Here is an 18,633-nt window from a genome sequence, read left to right on the forward strand (position 1 = left end):
TGCTTTAAAAAAATCTTTTGAAAATTATGGTAAGGGGCGCCTGAGTGGCTCAGTTGGTTAAGCATATGCCTTCACTCAGGTCATGATCTCAGGGTCCTGGGATCAAGCCCCGCATTTGGCTCAATGATCAATGGGGAGTCTGCTTCTCCTTCTCCCTCTGTGCTCTCTCTCTTGCTTTCTCTCTCTCTTTCTCAAATAAATATAAAATCTTTAAAAAATGTATGGTAACATACACATAGCGCAGCAGTTATCATCTTCGTCATTCAATACATACCCAACACATTCACAATGGCATCCCTATACCTTCTACACCTCAAAGTTTTTTCACCTCCTCATTGAAGACTGACTCCTTAAAACATCCCCTCAGCCCCTGGAAACCTCTGTTTGACTTTTTGTGTTTATGTAATTTGCCTTCTCTAGATACCTACCTCTTAGACACAGAACCATGCAGTAGTTGTCCTTCTGTGTCTGGCTTATTTCCTTCTTTTTTATGGATGAATCATATTCCATTGTATGGATAGACCACGTTTTGTTTATGCGCTCATCTGTTGATAGACTCTTGGGCTGTCTCCATCTTTGGTTGTTGTGAACAATGCTGCTTCGAACATGTATGTACAAATATCTGCTCCAGTCTCTGCATTCAGTCCTCTGGATATAGACCTAAAATGGTTGGCACTTTATGCTGAGTCTTGTAAGGGTCAGGAGAAGTTCACCAGGCAGGGAAGGTGGAAAGGATATTATTTCAGTGGAGGGATCTGTGTGTGAACAAGCTCTGTGTCTGGGCCCGGCATAGAGTAGGTGAGGGGAACCGTGGGGAGTAAGAGGAGGCCAGAGTGGAGGGACCCATAGCCCCACCATGGGGTTGGTGTGGGAGCCCCTGAAGGAGCTCCATCGGATCTGGGTTTTGGAAGAATAGCCCGACAGCTGTGGGGAGGCCCTGGGAGACTCAAGTGAAATGACTCACCAGTGGGGGGGGGGGGGGAGTGAGGTGATTCACTGAATGAATGAATGAATGAATGAATGAATGAACTAAACAGAATAGATGAAGGAAAGGGGCCAGGCAGCTCAGGCTCTTGCAAACAAAGCAGAGGCCCTGGGATCCAGTGTGCTCTGCTCTAAAGGAGCAAGTTAGCAGGGAGCAGAAGGACCTGGAGGTCAGGCATTCGGAGTACGAGTGTCGGGGATGGCTTACCGACTGGTTCCAGCGAGCAAGAGACCTGCACTTATTGCATGGGGTGACAAATACACCATCCGGAAGACTGCTCAGAGAGCAGTAGCACTGGACCCCAAGTCCCTGCAGAAAATCAATGGGAACAAGCCAGGGTGACATTTATCTGCAGGGAGACCAATAGCAGGAGGTTTTAATGATCCAAAATAATGACTTCACTTTGACTTCTACTGTTGAAACTTTCCCACACTTCATTTTATTTTACTTTCTTTAAAGATTGTATTTATTTATTTGTGAGAGACACACAGAGAGAGGCAGAGACACAGGCAGAGGGAGAAACAGGCTCCCTGTGGGGAGCTCAAAGTAAGACTCAATTCCAGGACCCTGGGGTCATGACCTGAGCCAAAGGCAGACTCAACTGCTGAGCCACCCAGGCATCCCTCCCACACATAATTTCATACGTAATGAAAGTACCATTACTTCAATGACACCAATTCATGCAGGAGCTGCCACAAATGTTCATAAATCGGCTGTGTTTATTTTTAAAAAATTTTTTTAAAAATTTTTATTTATTTATTATAGTCACACAGAGAGAGAGAGAGAGAGGCAGAGACACAGGCAGAGGGAAAAGCAGGCTCCATGCACCGGGAGCCCGACGCGGGACTCGATCCCGGGACTCCAGGATTGCGCCCTGGGCCAAAGGCAGGCGCTAAACCGCTGTGCCACCCAGGGTTCCCTCGGCTGTGTTTAAAATGGACCACTTGTCGTCATTTGCCAAAACCTGCAAGTGCCCCATGATGTTTAATAATTAAATGGAACTTGTAGTGGGCACCGTGAACCACAGCTGAGTGTCCCAAATTGAATGCAGCCCCGCTTCATCTTCTGCGCCACTTGCTGTCACTCTGGATGCTTGTTTCTGTCACTGAACTCTCAGTGGCCAGAGCCCTGCCTGGAAGCTGGTGACGACGACGTCTAGGACTCCAGGTGAGGCAGTCCTGGGTCTGTTGGGGATACCCACTTGAAACACGTGTTGTGTGAAGGGAAGTCTGTGCTCCGGGTGGTGGGGACCCAGGAGGAGCCTCAGGTCCTGGAGACATGTCTGGGCTGAGGTTTGGAGAATAAATTGGGGCAAGCCCATTTTTTTGTGAAATGCAAGGGGAGGCTGGTTTTGTAGAACAGGCCCAAGGTGAATCTTTGGTAAATGAAAAGTTCCTTTTGTTAAGGAAAACAGTTGCCTGTTATTTTGCTCCCCATCTTCCCATCACAGGGATCAGGTCTTTTTTATCTTTGTATCCTCTCCACCTCTGCCTCGCTCCCCAGCCCCAGCAGGGTTGTTCTGTACATCTTGCTAAGTGCTTGTTGAGTTGAATTAAAAATACCATAAGCCACTTATTAAAAATAATTAAGGAATCATCGTTACGATGGTTTGGTGTAACAGGTATGGTAGTCATATTTTTAAAAGCCCTTATCATTTGAAGTGTATAGTAAGAAAGTATTTAAATGTGAAGTGACGTGATGTCTGGGACTTGCTTTAAAATACTGCTGCACTCTGCCCTCAAGGTGGTGGAGAATAATCCCTCATCCCTCAAGGGTGGGCTGTGCATAGCAACTTTGTCCCAGAGAGGACAGCATGGACAGGGGGACAAAGTGACTTTACAGTGGAGAAGTCTGACAAACACACCTCCCCTGATGATGAAGGTCAACATTGACAATGATTGGGCATGTTGATGGCACAGGCCTGGATAGGATGGGCTGGGAAGGGCACCTCCCCTCTGTGGTCATCCCAAACCCATAACCCAGTCTAACCGTGAGAAAACCATCAGACAAATCCCAGGTCAGGAACAACCTACAAAATATCTGCCCAGTACTCCTCAAAACCGCCAAGGTCATCAAAAAACAGGGAAAGTCTGAGCAATTGCCACAGCCCAGAGGAGCTAAGGAGACATGATTACTGAATATAATGTGGGATCCCAGATGGGGTCCTGGAACAACAAGAGGACGTTGGGCACAAACCAAGGGAACCAGGACAAAGTATGTGTTTTAGTCAACAATGATGTGTCAGTATAGATTCATTAATTATAACAAGTGCACCAGACTAATGTAGACTACACATTGGAGAAACTGGGGGCTGAGCTGTATGTGAACTCTGTACTATCTTCACAACTTTTCTATGAATCTAAAACTTTTAAACAATAAATTTTGTTGAAAAAAAATTACTCCTGTTAAACAAAAGGAGGCGAAAGAGGGGAGAAATGAAAGAAGTGCAAAGTTGGTAATTGCTGAAGCGGGGTGATGGGTACGAGAGGTTTCGTAGACTCTTCACTATACTTCTTTTCTTTTAAAGATTTTATTTATTTATTAATGAGGGAGAGAGAGAGAGAGAGAGAGAGAGAGAGAGAGAGAGAGAGGCAGAGACACAGGCAGAGGGAGAAGCAGGCTCCATGCAGGGGGCCCAATGCAGGACTCAATCCCGGGACTCTAGGATCACACCCTGGGCCGAAGGCAGGTGCTAAACCGCTGAGCCACCCAGGGATTCCCTCTTCGCTGTACTTTAATGCATTTTTAAAAATTCTACAATAGCAAGTTTTTAGAAAGTCAAGTCACAGATCCAGTATGTTGGGGCTACTGGCATTGTGGCTACAGGCTGGTATATCGAGCTCAGGACAGGCAGTCGTCACACTGTGAATTCTGGAGTGATGTAAGCGGAGGCTCATCCCAGGGGATGAGACCGGTGTCTTCTTGGGAGAAGATGGCCCTGAGCTGGCCTGGCAGAGGGGCTGAGGATGAAATGTGTGTGCATGCAGGCGTTTTTCAGACCTGAACAAACTGGAGAACCTTGCTAGGACCTAGGAAAGCTGGCTTACTTCCTTGGGCCCGGCCATTCCTAACCCTGGTCCCTCCAGGACGCCCAGTGACCCAGGCAGTCCTGCCACAAGGCTGCAGTGCTCTTCTGAACATGGGTGTAGGTTCCCTTCATTCAAAACAGACACAGCTTCTCGGTAGAAGAGTTACAGCACAGACCTTCTGGAACCTTCCCTCCAACTTTCTTCTACTACCAAATCAGCAAAAATGATTTGGTCTGGTGTCTGTGAGCGTTTGCCTTCTCACCCTGCTTATAAATTTGCTTTTCTTTTAGTGATTCCCCTCAATTATTTTGTTCTGAGGCCGCAATTAAAAAGGGATTGTTGTGGCCTGGGGCCCAGAGGCACTGCCGGTCCCCATTAGCTGGTCCCCTAATGTGGGGGAAGCTGGGCCCTGGCAGTAATTACTTTGCAAGAATAATGGGTTGGATACTTATGGGTCCATCAGGTGCCCAAGCCGGAGCGTGACATCGAATTTGGAAAGCTGGGCTGGTGTGTAATCTACACAACTGTCTCCCGAATCTCTCACGCATGGTCGAGAGCACCTGTATGGCCTGGTTGACAGCGGCATCGCCACCACCACCACCACCACCACCATCATCGCCATCATCATCATCATCATCATCATCATGACTTTGAACAGTGAGTGAATTATAGTCATGCGCAGGTACCTGGCACCTGACAGGTACAGCGCCCTCACGTGCTCCGGCCTCCAGCACTGCCCTCAAGGGCCCGGCAGGTGGGCTGAGATCGTGGCCTCCGGCAGGTGCAGAAAACGAGGCTGGGTGACAGCAGGGACCCGCGCTGCGGCCTAGGTGATGTCCCCCCGCCCCCCCCCCCGGCCTCTCTGGCTTCCCAAGTCAGGCAGGGCAGGGCCCAGCTCGCTCTCTCCCCCTCCATTCCCACCCAGCAGCTCCCTGCCCTCTGCACTTGCCCTCCACCCATAAAGAGAGTGAGAAGGCCTCTTCCAGGGGTCCTTGCTTTGTCCTCCCGCCCTACCCCAGGCAGGCCTTGGGGAGCCCAGACACCTCCCTCTGCCAGGCCCCCGCAACGGCCTGGCTCCCACACACTTGTCCCCAAAATGCAGGCAGGAAACCAGAACCCCAAGTAGCCTTCTCACTTCCTGCCCATCATCCTGAGGCTTCCATCCCTGTGATGAGACCCCAGGTCTCCCCTTCCCCACCGAGAACCTCATTCACTGGCATCCAGAGCTGCTCAGATGGCTCCCTGGGTTGTCCAGTCCCATCCATACCTGTTCTCCCCCTTCCCACCACTTCAAGGTGCCCAGGCCCCAGTAGGTCTTGTGCCTGGCTGGCCCAGGGGTGGCTTTGACAGACCAGTGTCCCAAATGAGTGACCTCAGACACGCAGGGAGCTCCCATAGGTGGCCAGAGTCCACATCCTGCAGAGTTGGAGTAGTGCTCATTTGAATGACCCGAACACCAGCCACATTGACATCCCAACAAGGGTGAAATCCCGTGTGGGGCTGAGATCTCAGCTGTTGCCAGGGTCCAGGCAGTGGAGATGAGCTGGAGCATGGGAGGAGATGGGCTCTGAGCCACAAGTGGGGCTCATGCCTAAGAAGATGGGATAAACCCTGAGAGGATCCGGAGGAGAGGCATGTGTGGAAGGAAGTGAGGAGCCCTGGGGCCGAATCCTCGTGGGTGCCAGTGTGCTTCCGAGCACAGGGAGCTCCTGGCTCCACCACCAATGCTGAGGGTGTCGGGACACCCTACAAACCCAGCCTGTCCATATCTCTTCTGATGCAGGGTTTCACAGAGGAATGGAGTTTTGCGTCAGATAAACTGAATTTGAATCCCTTGTCCCTAAAAGGCTGTGTGACTTGGGCAGCTGAGTTCCTCTCTGAGCCCTGTTTGCTCATCTCAAAATTGTGTATGATCACGCCCACCTCATGGGGGTTCTGGGAGCTATAAGTGAAGTACTGCCTGCCAAGTGCCTGGGGACTCACTGTGCACGGGTGGTCCCTGCTTCCTGCTGAAGAGAATCGTTATTTCTCCCCAGGGATTTCTAGAGGGGACCAGAATCCCATAAGGAATACTCTCAGGAGCCATAGCTCCAGGCCTTGCTTAGCAGGGCTGGATGCTGGGCATGGAGTGGGCCTGAACCACACTTCTTGGAGGGCGGGCGCAGCATCAGAAATGACACGGGTAGGAAGCTATTCCTATACACATTCCAGGCCCCACCCCAGGATCCCCCCAGGAGGCAGGAGGGGTCGTTCCCAGGTGCTGTGCTAGTGGAGAGCCCCATTCTTGAAAGACTCTTATGCACAGGCCAAGAGGAGAATCACAAAACTGTTTATTTTCCCACTCTGATAAGAAAAGATGGATGCGGGGTGCAGAGAAAACCCAGCCATTCTCTTGGTGACCACGCAGAATCCACACACAAACCCAACAGGCTGTGTCTTTCCTAAGGAATTTCTTTCTGCTTCCAGAGAACTGTAATGCACCTTCTAAGTGCTCCCCAAAGGCATTGTGTCATGCTGCTTCTGGGCAGAACTGGTCATACCTGCTACCTGACAACAGCCATGTCACTGGACATACAACATCCAACTGGCAAAAAAAAAAAAAAAGTACCAAATGTCAAATTTCATACAGTCAGTGCAAGAAACGGTTTTCTCTTGGCATCTGGACTGGCTGCCCCCCGAAAAATGTCTTTCTTTCCTTGGTCCCTTGCAATGCCCCAGCCCATGGGCAGAGAAGGAGAGCAAATGTTAACCTTGGCGTAAAAAAAAAGCAATGTTTTCAACAAACAGTTGAGTAATTGGACTCATTATTTAAATATATCAGACGAACTTATTCATCTGGCCCAGCTTAATACATGTTGGCCTAACGCTACAAACAAATATGTTAATTTGAGAAACGTCAAGAGGGACAGGCATAGTTGTTGTAGCAATGACTTGGCCTGGAGGCACAGGTGTGCCTGCACCACGGACGGGCCCTCAGAACCAGTACTCGGAGACAAAGATGTGGACGTTGACAACGTTTCGGTGGGACACCACACCCCCGACCACGTAGTTCATCTCCAGCTTCAGGACAGCATGAAACGGACCCACGATGGGCCGTACTTGGCGCACAATACCTGGGGAGAGAAGAGAAGGCGTCTCAGACCTCATCACATTCCCACGCGGAGCCAACTGTTTGAGTCCCCTGCATGGCATCTACCTCCCAGGGGTCGCCCTGGGGCTCTGCTTCCACCTCCAGGGACAAATGATAGTGAGCTCACCCTGGTCATCTACCTGACAGAGGATTTGAAAGAGCCTAGAAATGGGTCTGGTATAGCATGGATGCCCAGTAGACGCCTGTCCCCTTCCTCCCCACCCACTGTCCCAGTCCTGACCCTTGGGAAGAAGCAAAGCAGACGTGATCCTCTCTCCTGTGATATTGAAGATCACAGTGGGGTCCTGGAAGCCCTTTATCCAAGCACAGCTGTCCCCACCGCACATACCCCTGAACCCCTCACAGTCCATGCCTCTGTGGTGGGTGACACCTGAGCTCATTGTAACAGATGAGCAAGAGGTGGCTCTGCCAACAGAGCCTCAGAGCAGGTCCAGCCTGAGCAGTGGAGCTTGGCCAGGGTGATCGGCAGGAGGTAGGGTGCTGGAGGGGAGACAGGCTTTGGTTCCGGGGAAGCAGAAACCAATGTGTGTAGCTGCTGGGGAGGCAGGGGGTTCTGCGGCAGTGGAGGGACCACACAAAGGCCAGGACTGGCAGCCTCCTCCACCAGGGCTCAGAGTTCAGGGCACTGGCACAACCCATCTCCTGGGGTGGGCGTTACCCCGGCTGGACTGTGCATGCACTGCTGCCCTTTCTGGACCTGATTTCTCAGCGAGCAGACGGTACCATGTGACCCCATCCTTGTGCACCGCCCGATCCAGATGGCCCCTAGCACAGCATCCGCCCCAGGTATGAGCTCTGGGTGTGCAGGGCCATCTCCCCCCCAGACCGAGGGCTCAGCTCTTCAGCTCCACGTGCGTTCATGCATTCCTCCGTAGGCACCACGAGGTGTTCTCAGCGATACAGAGAAAATCACAGAATCCTGGCTCAAAGCCCACGGAGGAGCTAAATAGGGGCAGTGTTCTGATAGAAGTCCAGCAGGGAAGAGTGGAGGAGAGCTGAGGAGTCTGAGGGAGTCAGGGAAGGCTTCTTGGAGGAGGGGGTCCCCCTCCTGCAGAGGAAGCAATGCAAGCCAAGTCTGCAGGTTGGCTGATCCCTAGTGAGTGGGCAAAGAAGTTGCTGAGGTTTAGGGAGGAATGACGTCCAGAGTTCTTTCTCCATCCCACCTGCTCTGATATTAGGGCCTGCCCAGCGTCATGTGATGTAGGGGGTGGCTCTTGGGCTGATCTTAAGCCCCCGAGGTGACATCACTGAAGGCGAGGGTGGGAAGAGTGGCCCAGTGGCCCTTGTCTGGCTGCACCACCGCATGGTGCTGGTAAAGAGCAGGCTTGGGGCCTGTAGCTCCACAACCATGTGCCGAGAGATCACCACTGATAGTTTGCTGCAGCAAACTCCAGGCTGGTTTCTACCGACATCCCTGCCACCGACCCCGGAACCCAGGAACCCCAGAACCCCGCACGGGGTAGTGCAGCCAGGCCCGGGGCCCGCCTCTGCTGCATCACGGGCTCGGGGAGTCCCCCGCTCACGAAGGCCCTTCCCCACCAGCGTGGGGTCCCGGTCAGGAACACCGAGTTCATGCTCAGAAGGGGAATTTGGGTGTGCCATCCCCCCCACCCCTTACACTCCCTGGGCTTATGTTTCAAAAGTGAAATGCCCAGCAGCAGGGGTGGAATTCCAGGCTATTCTAAGTAAACAGGGGCTTTAGCTCTGATGGAGAGATATTGTGCAGGCTGTCAGCACCCTTTCTCTGCCCCTGCCTGGCAGTGACATTGTAGCTTTGTCCTGGGTGAACGCCCTCGAACATCTTTAGCTCACTGCTAAAGACACAGGCTTGTCAGTGGCCCTCCGTCTGCCAGCGGTCCCCATGACCCGGCCACTCCCGCCTGCCCTGCCCTGGGCACAGAATCCAGGCTGGGTCATGGGGAGGGGGCGCTCCTGGGGAGTGCCTCCCCTGCTGTGTCCCCTCTCTGCTTCTTGTCACCCTCTCCCCTCCCCTGGCCCGGGGCCCACAGTGGTGCCCACCAGACTCAGTGGCCTGGGTCACCTTCTGACTTCACCCACCCTGGGGACAGAGGCCATGACTCTGCTTCCAGTGCTCAGAGGAGTTTCCGGGTCTCCAAGGAGGAGGTGAGAGGCTGCAGGAGCCTGAGAACTATTTTAGGACAGAGGAGCAGTGGAGTGGAGGGTACACGTCTGCATGCTGTGGTTGGATGTGTATGTATTTCTATGTATCATTATTATATTTATATAGCATATAATCAATGCATGATATATATTCTAAATAACTTTGTTATTATTGTAATGCCAAATATATAACTACATAATATGAAATATGTAAATATACTTATTAAAAATATATTAGGGGCGCCTACGTGGCTCAGTTGGTTACGGGTCTGCCTTCAGCTCAGGTCATGATCTCAGGGTCCTGGGATCGAGTTCCACATCAGGCTCCCTGCTCAGCAAGGAGTCTGCTTCTCCTTCTCCCTCTGTCCCTGTCCCAGTATATGTTCTCTCTCTCAAAAAACTATTTTATTTAAAATCTTTAAAATATATATACTAAAACCTAACATATATGAATATTATTGTATTATATGTAAAATTAGTAATTATATATTTTAAATTTATATAAACTGCAATATATCTGTTATATAAATGTTTATATAAATTTATGATTATATAAAAAGATAAAATGTACTTATGAACATATATGTAAAATAGAAATGTTATAAAACAATTATACACACACATTTGAATAGCATGAACAGTTCAGACCCATAGATGTTTCCAGACATGTATATGTGTGCCAAGCATGGCGCTAAGTTAAGTATGTAAAGGAAATGATGGACTATCCTCGTGGCTCAGAGAGGGGACAGGGAATAGTAGTACGATCCCAGAAGAGTTTGTTAACCTTCCTGCATTTTAATTTGCTCTTCTGTGAAACAGGGATTAAAAATAGCAACCTTGGGACACCTGGGTGGCTCAGCGGTTGAGTGTCTGCCTTTGGCCCATGACATGATCCCGGAGTCCCGGGATCGAGTCCCACATCAGGCTCCCTGCACGGAGCCTGCTTCTCCCTCTGCCTGTGTCTCTGCTTTTCTCTTCGTGTCTCTCATGAATAAATAAATAAAATTTAAAAATAAAAAAAATAAAAACAGCAACCTTCCAAATCAGAAACAAAACAAGCAGAAGGACATACTCCTCTGTTCCCTTCAGAAATGATTACTGTCCAGCAAAAAGCATTCTAATTCCAATTTAAATGGGATCTGATTTTCAAAGTATGGCTGATTTCTTGCATGATGGAAAAATAGAGCAAGTATTGGGGATTTTTATTGGATTTGATTTTAAAATCGTACTGAAAGGAAAGCCCCGAATGTGTAGAAAGTGCTTGCATCTGAATCTATCACGTTGGGCGCTTTCTGAGGTTTGGTCTCTGCCAAGCAGTGGCTCGTTGTTTGGCCACAGCTGAGTGCTGAGACAAAAGAGGCACAGAAAGAAGCCAGGGGCTGCGTCAGTGAAAGGGGTGCTGGGAGGGCCGCTGGGAGGTGGGCCCAGCTTCTGATGCAGGTCACATTCAGAGCTGGGGTTTCCACAGGGCCTTGCATTTAACCAGATAAATGATTAAGGCGGAACAAACACGCGTGCTGCAAGTGTGAAACAAGAAGGCATGAATGTCTATAGCTCAGAAGTGTGTCCCTTGCCTGGCTCCCTGCACTGCACCCCCCCCCCCCCACTTCATGAGAAGGAGTTCTCTACCCCTTTCCTCTGCTCTGAATGCCTCTAACCACCACCCCAGCTAACCCAGCGCTCCTTTTCCAGGCCACACCCATTCTGTGGACCTGACCGCTACTTCTTTTGCCCAGTCACGCCTCCCCTGGAGCTCTGGTTTGGGTGAACATATTCCCTCCATTCCCAGGTAGTTGAAGCTTGAATTTCACCTCCTAGTCTTCCCTTTGACCAAACTCAGGTCTTCTCCTGATATTACTTCTTTACAGCTTTCCTACCCACCAATCCATCCATCCATCCACCCATCCATCCACCCACACACCAATCCATCCATTTATCTATCCATCCATTTATTTACACATTCATCCACCATTTATCCATATATCAACCTGCCTACTCTACTCACTCACCCATCCATCCATCCATCCACCATCCATCCATCCATCCATCCATCCATCCATCCACCCACCCATGCACCCATCCATCCATCCATTAGATAACATTCTGCACAGGTAAGGGTTAAGATTCTACAGACATTTAAATTGGATTTTGAAGAATAATTATGAGCCTAGGAAGCAGGAAGGGCATGCACAAACCCCCCAAAATGATGGTTTAGGCCAGTTTTCAGAACAGTGTCAATCCTGGGGAGAGAAAGGCAGATGAGGCTAAGGAGGTGGTCACAGCCTGCTCCCGGGGCCTCACAGAACCAGGAATCTGGGTCTGCAGTCTCCTGGCTTCCTCCCCACCACTGACTCTAGACCAGTGTTCATTCAGAACCACCAACAACCTTCCTACTGCTGAGAAACAACGGAGGGCGGAAGAGAGACATGTGCTGCCCATCTGTGGCACCACAGAGACTGGAAAGCCTCCCCAGGGGCCCAGTTCCACCCATCGACTTGATTCTGCAGATATAATATTGGCATCTGCTATGTGCCAGGCACTGGGGACCAGCCGGACTGCTTATGTCCTCTTTAATGAAGCCTCCCCAGCCCTGGGGTACCTGATACCCGGTGTCCCTTGGCTGTAATGCCACATCTGCCTGTGGCAGGGAAGCTACACAGTTGGCTCCTCCTTCAGGGGCAGCATCTGCACCTGGTTCATCTCTGTCCCACACTCCCCAGCACAGGGCCTGGGGCGGGGCACAGTAGGAGCTCCATCACGATTATTGAGTGGGATAAAGGCGGAGGAGGAAAGAAGACAAGAGGAAAGAAAGAAGAGCAGAGCTTGAGCTCCCCCTCAACCTAGGAGGGAAGACAAAACTCCATCCTGAAGGAAGGAGGAGCCACCGAAGGCTCCGAAGGACGGTACTTAATGACCAGCCTGGCAGCAAAATGCGTTTCCATCATGCCTGGTGTGTCCATCTGACCCGCTGGGGTGTGTCCCTCCCCAGCTCTCCAGAGCCCCGGAAGAAAAAAAAAAGGCTGTGGTGCCGAGTTCAACTGTGTTAATCTTCCAAATCCTTGTCCTTGGCATTTCTGCTTCGGGTCTCAGACGCTGCTGGTATTTCTCGGCGTGTCTGTGCCTCTTAAAGATATAATTAAGCCTTTTTTTTTTTCCCCTTTGAAAAATGTAGGCCCCTCGGGCACTTCACCTTCACGTCTCGTCTCTGCTTTGTGCATTGCAGCTGAGGCACCGGATCCAGGACCCGACACAAAGCACATGGGTCCAACAGGGGGACCTTCATCACCTCGTGGGGTCTGAGGTCTGCACTCCTGGCACTCCCGGGCATCCCCCAGCGTCTGCCGCTTGGCGCGGCACTCGATGCCCATCTGTTGTGTGCAAGGATGAAAAGCAGCTATGGAGCAGTCTGCATGGGTCTCACGGTGAGACGCTGAACTAGAGAGAGAGACCCGTGGGTTCCTGGGCTGGTTCCGTGCTGACCAGTGGTGTGACCCCGTGCAAGTCGCCGTGCACTCTCAAGTTCAGCCTTCAACCCAGAAGTCCTGTGATTCCGACTGACAAGGTATACTGGCATGAACGGGGCTGTCAGAGAGGATTTTAGGAAACCAGGTGATGAATCAAGAGACATCGTGGTTCTCTCATGTCAGTGGACATTAACTGTGCTTTTAAGAGAGACCCGGCTTAGCAAAGATAGAGGTAAGAAAGTCACGTGCCCACGTCATAAAAAGACTGAGAAGCTGTCACTGCTTGAAACCAGGTTAGGGAGCTATTTGCTCTCCTGGTGGCCAGCAGTCCCCCCACGGCTCTATCTTTCTTGGCCACTCCTGTGTCTCTGGTCTGTGGCACAGAGCGGGCCCTTCGTCCTACTTTGTACTGGACGCACAGGAGGCCCTCAGCCCACATTTGCTGAACGCATGAGTGAATGAACGTGACACCAAAGCACAAAGCACAGTTTATAAAATGGAAAAGTGTCACCCAGAAAGTGGAGCGTGGGGAGAGAACGCACAGTGGCGATGGTCACCGAGTTTTCCGTGGTGGTCGGGGGAGTGGGGACGAGGGAGAGCCAAGAAGGAGCAAAATATCGCCCATGTCTCAGTGAAGTTCCTTTGGCACAAATAACGATCCCTGCACATGAGGGTTACGGGCGTAGACGAGTGGCAGAGGAGAACTTGAGGAAATGAAGATACACTGCTGTATGTTGTATGTTGATATAAAAAAGCCAGAAAACTAGTTGGGGCGCTGGCCAGCTCAGGCAAGAGCGTGCGACTCGATCTCGGGCTTGCGAGTTCAAGCCCCATGTCGGGCCTAGAGATTACTTAGAACAGAACAAAACTAGAGCCTGGATGGTCTGGGGGAGGGACACACAGCAGGGGAAGGGGAAGGGAAAGAGGAAGGGGAAGGGGAAGGGGTGGATCCCCCATGCCCATCACTTCTGCAGTCCTCACCACAGTGCAGAGGGGAACAGGCCATCCCCGCCCTTCCTGGGGGGAGGAGAGGGGGCTCTGAAGGCCTGATGCCCCAGGTTACACGGTGCACAGCTCTGGATGTCATCCAGCTGGGACTGACCCCAAAGGCCAGCTCTTCCCACCTCCCCACCGTGTCTCTTCCCTCCTCACAATGTCATGTGATGTGCAGGAATCTTCCAGAACGTGCTGCCCTCGGCCGGGTCAAGCACGGGAGAAAGGAGCCATGAAGCAGTCATATCTGTAATCGGCGGCAGGGGAACTGAGCTCCCGAGACCTCGTCTTCTCTTCCTGTCCTGAGAAACACCCAGGCTTGGACGGAAGGGGGACAGATGTCTGGGCTGCATATTTAAAATACCAAGTGGCACTCGACATGTCTCCGCAGAACTCACCATCCGTACTCCTGGGCTGTTAGAAACATGCTGCCCCCAGCGGCCCCCCGTGAGCTGCAGCAGCTTGGACGGGGCAGGTGCAGGCAGCTGCGACAGCAGCTCCTCAGCCACCCTGCCCGTCCAGGAGAGTGACACGGCCCTGCGCTAGGCCTCCCTTCCTCCCTCCGCCACCCTCCCTCATGTGGAAGCTGACATTTCCACAGTGCTTTGTCCTCGGGCCGCCCACTCCCATCCACTGGCCCGTCCTCCTCGTCGTGTGTGCTCCTGTAGGAGGAAGCAGGCTCGGTGGGTCCAGTGCGTGAACTCTGAGCATCAGGGAGCCGGCCCGGGCCACCGCCCCTTCCACGGAGCTGCATGGCTCACCAGAGGAAGAGAAGGCCGGGCACTTTTCTGGAAGGATTCGCCGTCTAATGCATCGACTTTAACGGAGTTGGCCAGAAATGTGGCTGTGACGGGAGGGATGAGAAATAGTTCCTGCCCCTACCACCTGCCTGCTGGGGTCCTTGCGGCCCAGACTCAAGCTCACCAGCGCTCGCATCTCCCCAGATGGCCTCTTGCCCCAAAGCTGCTGTCCTCCAACTCTAGAGAACTGGGAACCCCCCGGCTTCCATCCCTCCCGCTCAGTCACCACAGAGGCAGATGGGTTCCATTTGCCAGACTCTGCAGACCCCCCATCTGCTCCAGGCCCGGCCCCGCTCTGCTCAGGTCAGGGCCCATTGCCCTGCTGTGGCTGCACCCAGGCTTCTAGAACGCAGGTCGAATCCAAAGGTCGCACCTTGGGGGTGTGGTGTGGCTCTGCCAAAAAAAATCACGTCTCACCCACCATGGCCCCCGGCTCACAGCAGGTGGAGCTCACCTTGCTGTCAACCTGACTTAGAGTTAGAAACCTGGGGGTGCCAGAGAGGGACAGGTCCCGCCCTCCACTCTCCAGAGGGCCCTCCTTCTGTGCAGGCATGCAGCATGGGCACCCCGAACCCCAGGTCCCAACCGCAGCACGGTGCCCTCTCCCTCCTTTGCAAGCACGATGCCCTCGGTCTGGGCGTGCACTATGCTGGGTGCCGCGGTGACAAACACCGACCTGAGCACCTCCTGCGGATGGTGTGGCAGCAGAGGCTGGGGAGTAAGGAGAGCAGCTTCGGTGGAGCTTGGGACAAGTGCTCACCCCAGACCGGACACTGCAGCCCACGGAAGCTTCGAGAGGGAGTTAGTCTGGAAAGAACAGCGCGGGGGCCAGGGGCAGGGGGTGCTCAGAAATTCAGATGTGCAGAGGACCCGGCTGGACCCCCCGAGTAGGCCTTCACCTTGCCCAGGGTCGCACGGTAAGGTCACGGCACAGGAACCCCACATGGGGTCCCGACAGCGTGCACACACTCCTGAGCATGCCACCGAGTCCGGCAGGAATGCACAAGGCCACGGGCACGGTGCCCCGGCTTCAGGCATGAGTATTTCTCTGCTCCCGTGCCTCAGTGTCTCCTCTGTTGATGGGGAGAATCATCTGCCGGGTTGCTACAGGCAGCATCTCTAATGTTCTGGAAGAGGGCCTGGCACCCAGCAGGGCCCTGGAGGGTTAGCTATTAGTCTGATGACTAGGACGCCACTTGGGGTCCCGAGTCCCCGCCTCGAGGGGACGCTCCTTGCAGAGTCCGTCTGGAAATGCCCGACATCGAGGCTGGAAAACTCTCTTCCTGATGAGGGGGGGGACGATGAGTGTCTGGGTCCCTGGCACATTCACGGTCATCAGGTGAGGCTGCTGGAAGACCCGAATTATCATCAAATTTTTCTTTCCTTCTGAGTTTGCAGGACATGCCTCTACTGCTCTTTGGCTAAAACAAGTTCGTTTTTTGTTTTGTTTTAATAAAGAATGATTTATGAATGTGCCCGCTGATATCAAAGGCTTTTCCAAAGGTGGGTGACCGCAGCAGCGGTAGGAGGGTTAGCGGTCACCCTGAGGGAACACGGAGCCTCTGCTCTGGGCTCACGTTAACCCCATGGTGACTGGAAGTCAGCAGGTGCGTGTGGCTCTGCAGCGGGCTGGGGGCCGGGCCTGGGTGACCTCCTCGTGCGTGTGGTGGGTGTGTGCATGCACGTGTGCAAGAAAGGAAAACAAGCAGGGTGATGGAGCAGGGCGCTGCACAGGTGAGCCCATGGAGGTCCTGCCTCAAGGAATTCACAACTTGTGGAAGAGCAAGTCTGGCAGGAATGCATAAGGCCACGGGCACGGCGCCCCGGCCACGGGCATGAGTATTTCTCTGCTCTTGTTCACGGATCTTCTAGAAGGGACCTCCAGCGACCCTGCTCGGAGCGTCTCCCCTCCACCCCGTCCACCGGGAGGGTCTTGCGAAGGTCACCAGCGGCCTGGGTGTCACCGAATCCAAGGGGTGTGCCGTCCTCCAGGAAATGCCGACCCTTCCTCCAGGACATCGGGCTCCGGGCTCCTACCCTGCCCGACCTGTGGCACCCGCTCTTGGCTGCTGCTCTCTGTGTCCACAGCTGCTCCCTTCGTGAGCTTGTGGGGTCTTGGCTCCAACCACCGTCCCCACGCTAACCTCTCCCAGGTTCATCTACTCCACATTGCACCACCGTGGGGCTGTGGCACCTCGATCCTGGAGTCCAAACTGAACTCCTGGCCTCCCCAAAGCTCCCATAGCACAGCCTTCCCGCCTCAGCAGATGGCAACGCCAGTCTTCTCTTTTTCAGACCAAAGACTGTGTGGTTATCTGCTCCACATCCAGCTCAGAGCAAAACGTGGCACTCCCTCCCAGTGATGCCCAAATCTGTCTCCCTGTCACCCCTTCTGCTGGACTCACATGGGGTCCACCATCATCTCGGCCTAGCCGGCAACAAGAGCCTCGGGCCTGCACACAGAGGGAGCCTTGGAAGCATTAGGTCATCGCACACCTCACCTCAGGACCCTTGGGTGTTGGACAACTGTCTCCGACGACCAAATTTAAAGCTGCTCCTTGGGCAGCCCGGGGTGGCTCTGCGGTTCAGCGCCACCTTTGGCCCAGGGCCTGATCCTGGAGACCCGGGATCGAGTCCCACGTCAGGCTCCCTGCATGGAGCCTGCTTCTCCCTCTGCCTGTGTCTCTCCCTCTCTGTCTCTCTCTGTGTCTCTCATGAATAAATAAATAAAATCTTCAAAAAATAAAAATAAAAAAATATAGCCACTCCTCTGCTCTCACTCCCCTCCCCTGACCATGAACACATTCTACTCGTTTCTTGTCTGCTCCTGCCCTCTGGAATAAAATGTGTATGTGGCAGGGATTCATGCCTGCCTGCCTGTCTGTCTGTCCTGCTGTGTCCCCTGGGCCAGGACCTGCCCCTGCAGGGCACAGACACTGTTTGCCAGAAGAAGGGATATGAGAAGAATCCCTAAAGAGGCCCATCAGGATGCCTGGAACACAGGGGAGGAGCCGAATGCTCCGCCTGTGGGGGTGTGGAGGGCAGGCAAGAGGAGATGGCACTGACCTGGGCTTTGAGGGGTGCATAGGAGTCTCCCCAGAGGAGGAAGAGGGGAATATCATAGCTAATGTCCAGGAGAAAAGAGGGGCCTGAGGCACGGGCTGGTGTGGCTGGAGCGCAGTGGAGGGAAAGAAGGGACGAGAGTGCTGAGGATGTCTCTGTGGCCGGGCAGCCAGCAGTCCCAGCAACGGCTGGCTGTAGGGTTGCGAGGGGAGCTATGGCAGAGGGTCCCTGGCTGCAGTGTTAGGAACCGAGTGGTTAGAGCACCATCTGCCATGACCTGGAAGCATAACTTCAGAGGGAGGGGGGGATGCTTCGGGCCGTTGGGGCAGCCAGGGCAGGAGCAGGTTTGCCAGTGCCACTTCGGTGGACTCTAAAGCACTGAGCCCTGCTGAGCCCTGGGAGGGTCCAGCGTGAGCCCAGGGGGCTGCCTGGAGGCATCATCAGCTGTGAGAGTCTGCGCCTGGGAGCTTGGCGGCGAGCGCCCTCCCCGTAGGGCTCCAGCTCGGCAGGGTTGCGGGGTCAGGTGCGCGCGGGCCCCCCAGCTCACGGCTGCCTCTCACCCTCATCCGGTCCCCTGTCCCCTCGTAGGGACCCTCCCGCCTGCCCTCCGTGCCCCTCCACCCTCAGGGGGAAGTCAGGCCGCGGCGCATCCCAGGCCCAGAGGCGGCGGGGCCGGCACCCCGGGAAGCACGCTGGCTGCTGGCCAGGGTGTGGCCCGGGGTGACGGGTGGGCTGCGCCTCCGGGAGAAGAGAGGGCGCCTAATCCCCAGGATTTGCCGTGAAAGCCAGGAGAGGGCCAATCACTCGTCACCCGGCAGGGACAGCCGCGCTGTTGTTTTTAGGTGGAATTTCTGAATGTCATCTGTAATGTGTACTGATCCCGGGCCAAGCTTTCTGAATCAGGCTGCAGGACAGGGTCAGCTGCACATGGTTAACCCCTTAGGGGGTGATGATTTTAAAGAGGGGATCTGCGCCCCGCCGGCCGGGCCCAGCGATGGTGGCCTCAAGCCGGATGGCTGGGCAAACC

General features: G+C 53.5%; 1 protein-coding gene across 3 annotated transcripts in view; it reads right to left on the reverse strand.

Annotated features, from left to right (window-relative positions):
* Nucleotides 1-6,327: 6,327 nt before the first annotated feature.
* The window catches only part of FBLN1 (fibulin 1), an 89,097-nt gene continuing 76,791 nt past the window's right edge, over nucleotides 6,328-18,633 (reverse strand). For all 3 annotated transcript variants that reach the window (XM_041754944.1, XM_041754942.1, XM_041754945.1), the window contains exon 17: nucleotides 6,328-7,127. In XM_041754944.1, coding sequence (XP_041610878.1) covers nucleotides 6,988-7,127 — 140 coding nt within the window. In that variant the 3' untranslated portion in view covers nucleotides 6,328-6,987. The remainder of the gene's footprint in view (nucleotides 7,128-18,633) is intronic.

The sequence above is a fragment of the Vulpes lagopus genome, chromosome 5 (genome assembly GCF_018345385.1).
Source record: "Vulpes lagopus strain Blue_001 chromosome 5, ASM1834538v1, whole genome shotgun sequence".
Taxonomy (NCBI): Eukaryota; Metazoa; Chordata; class Mammalia; order Carnivora; family Canidae; genus Vulpes; species Vulpes lagopus.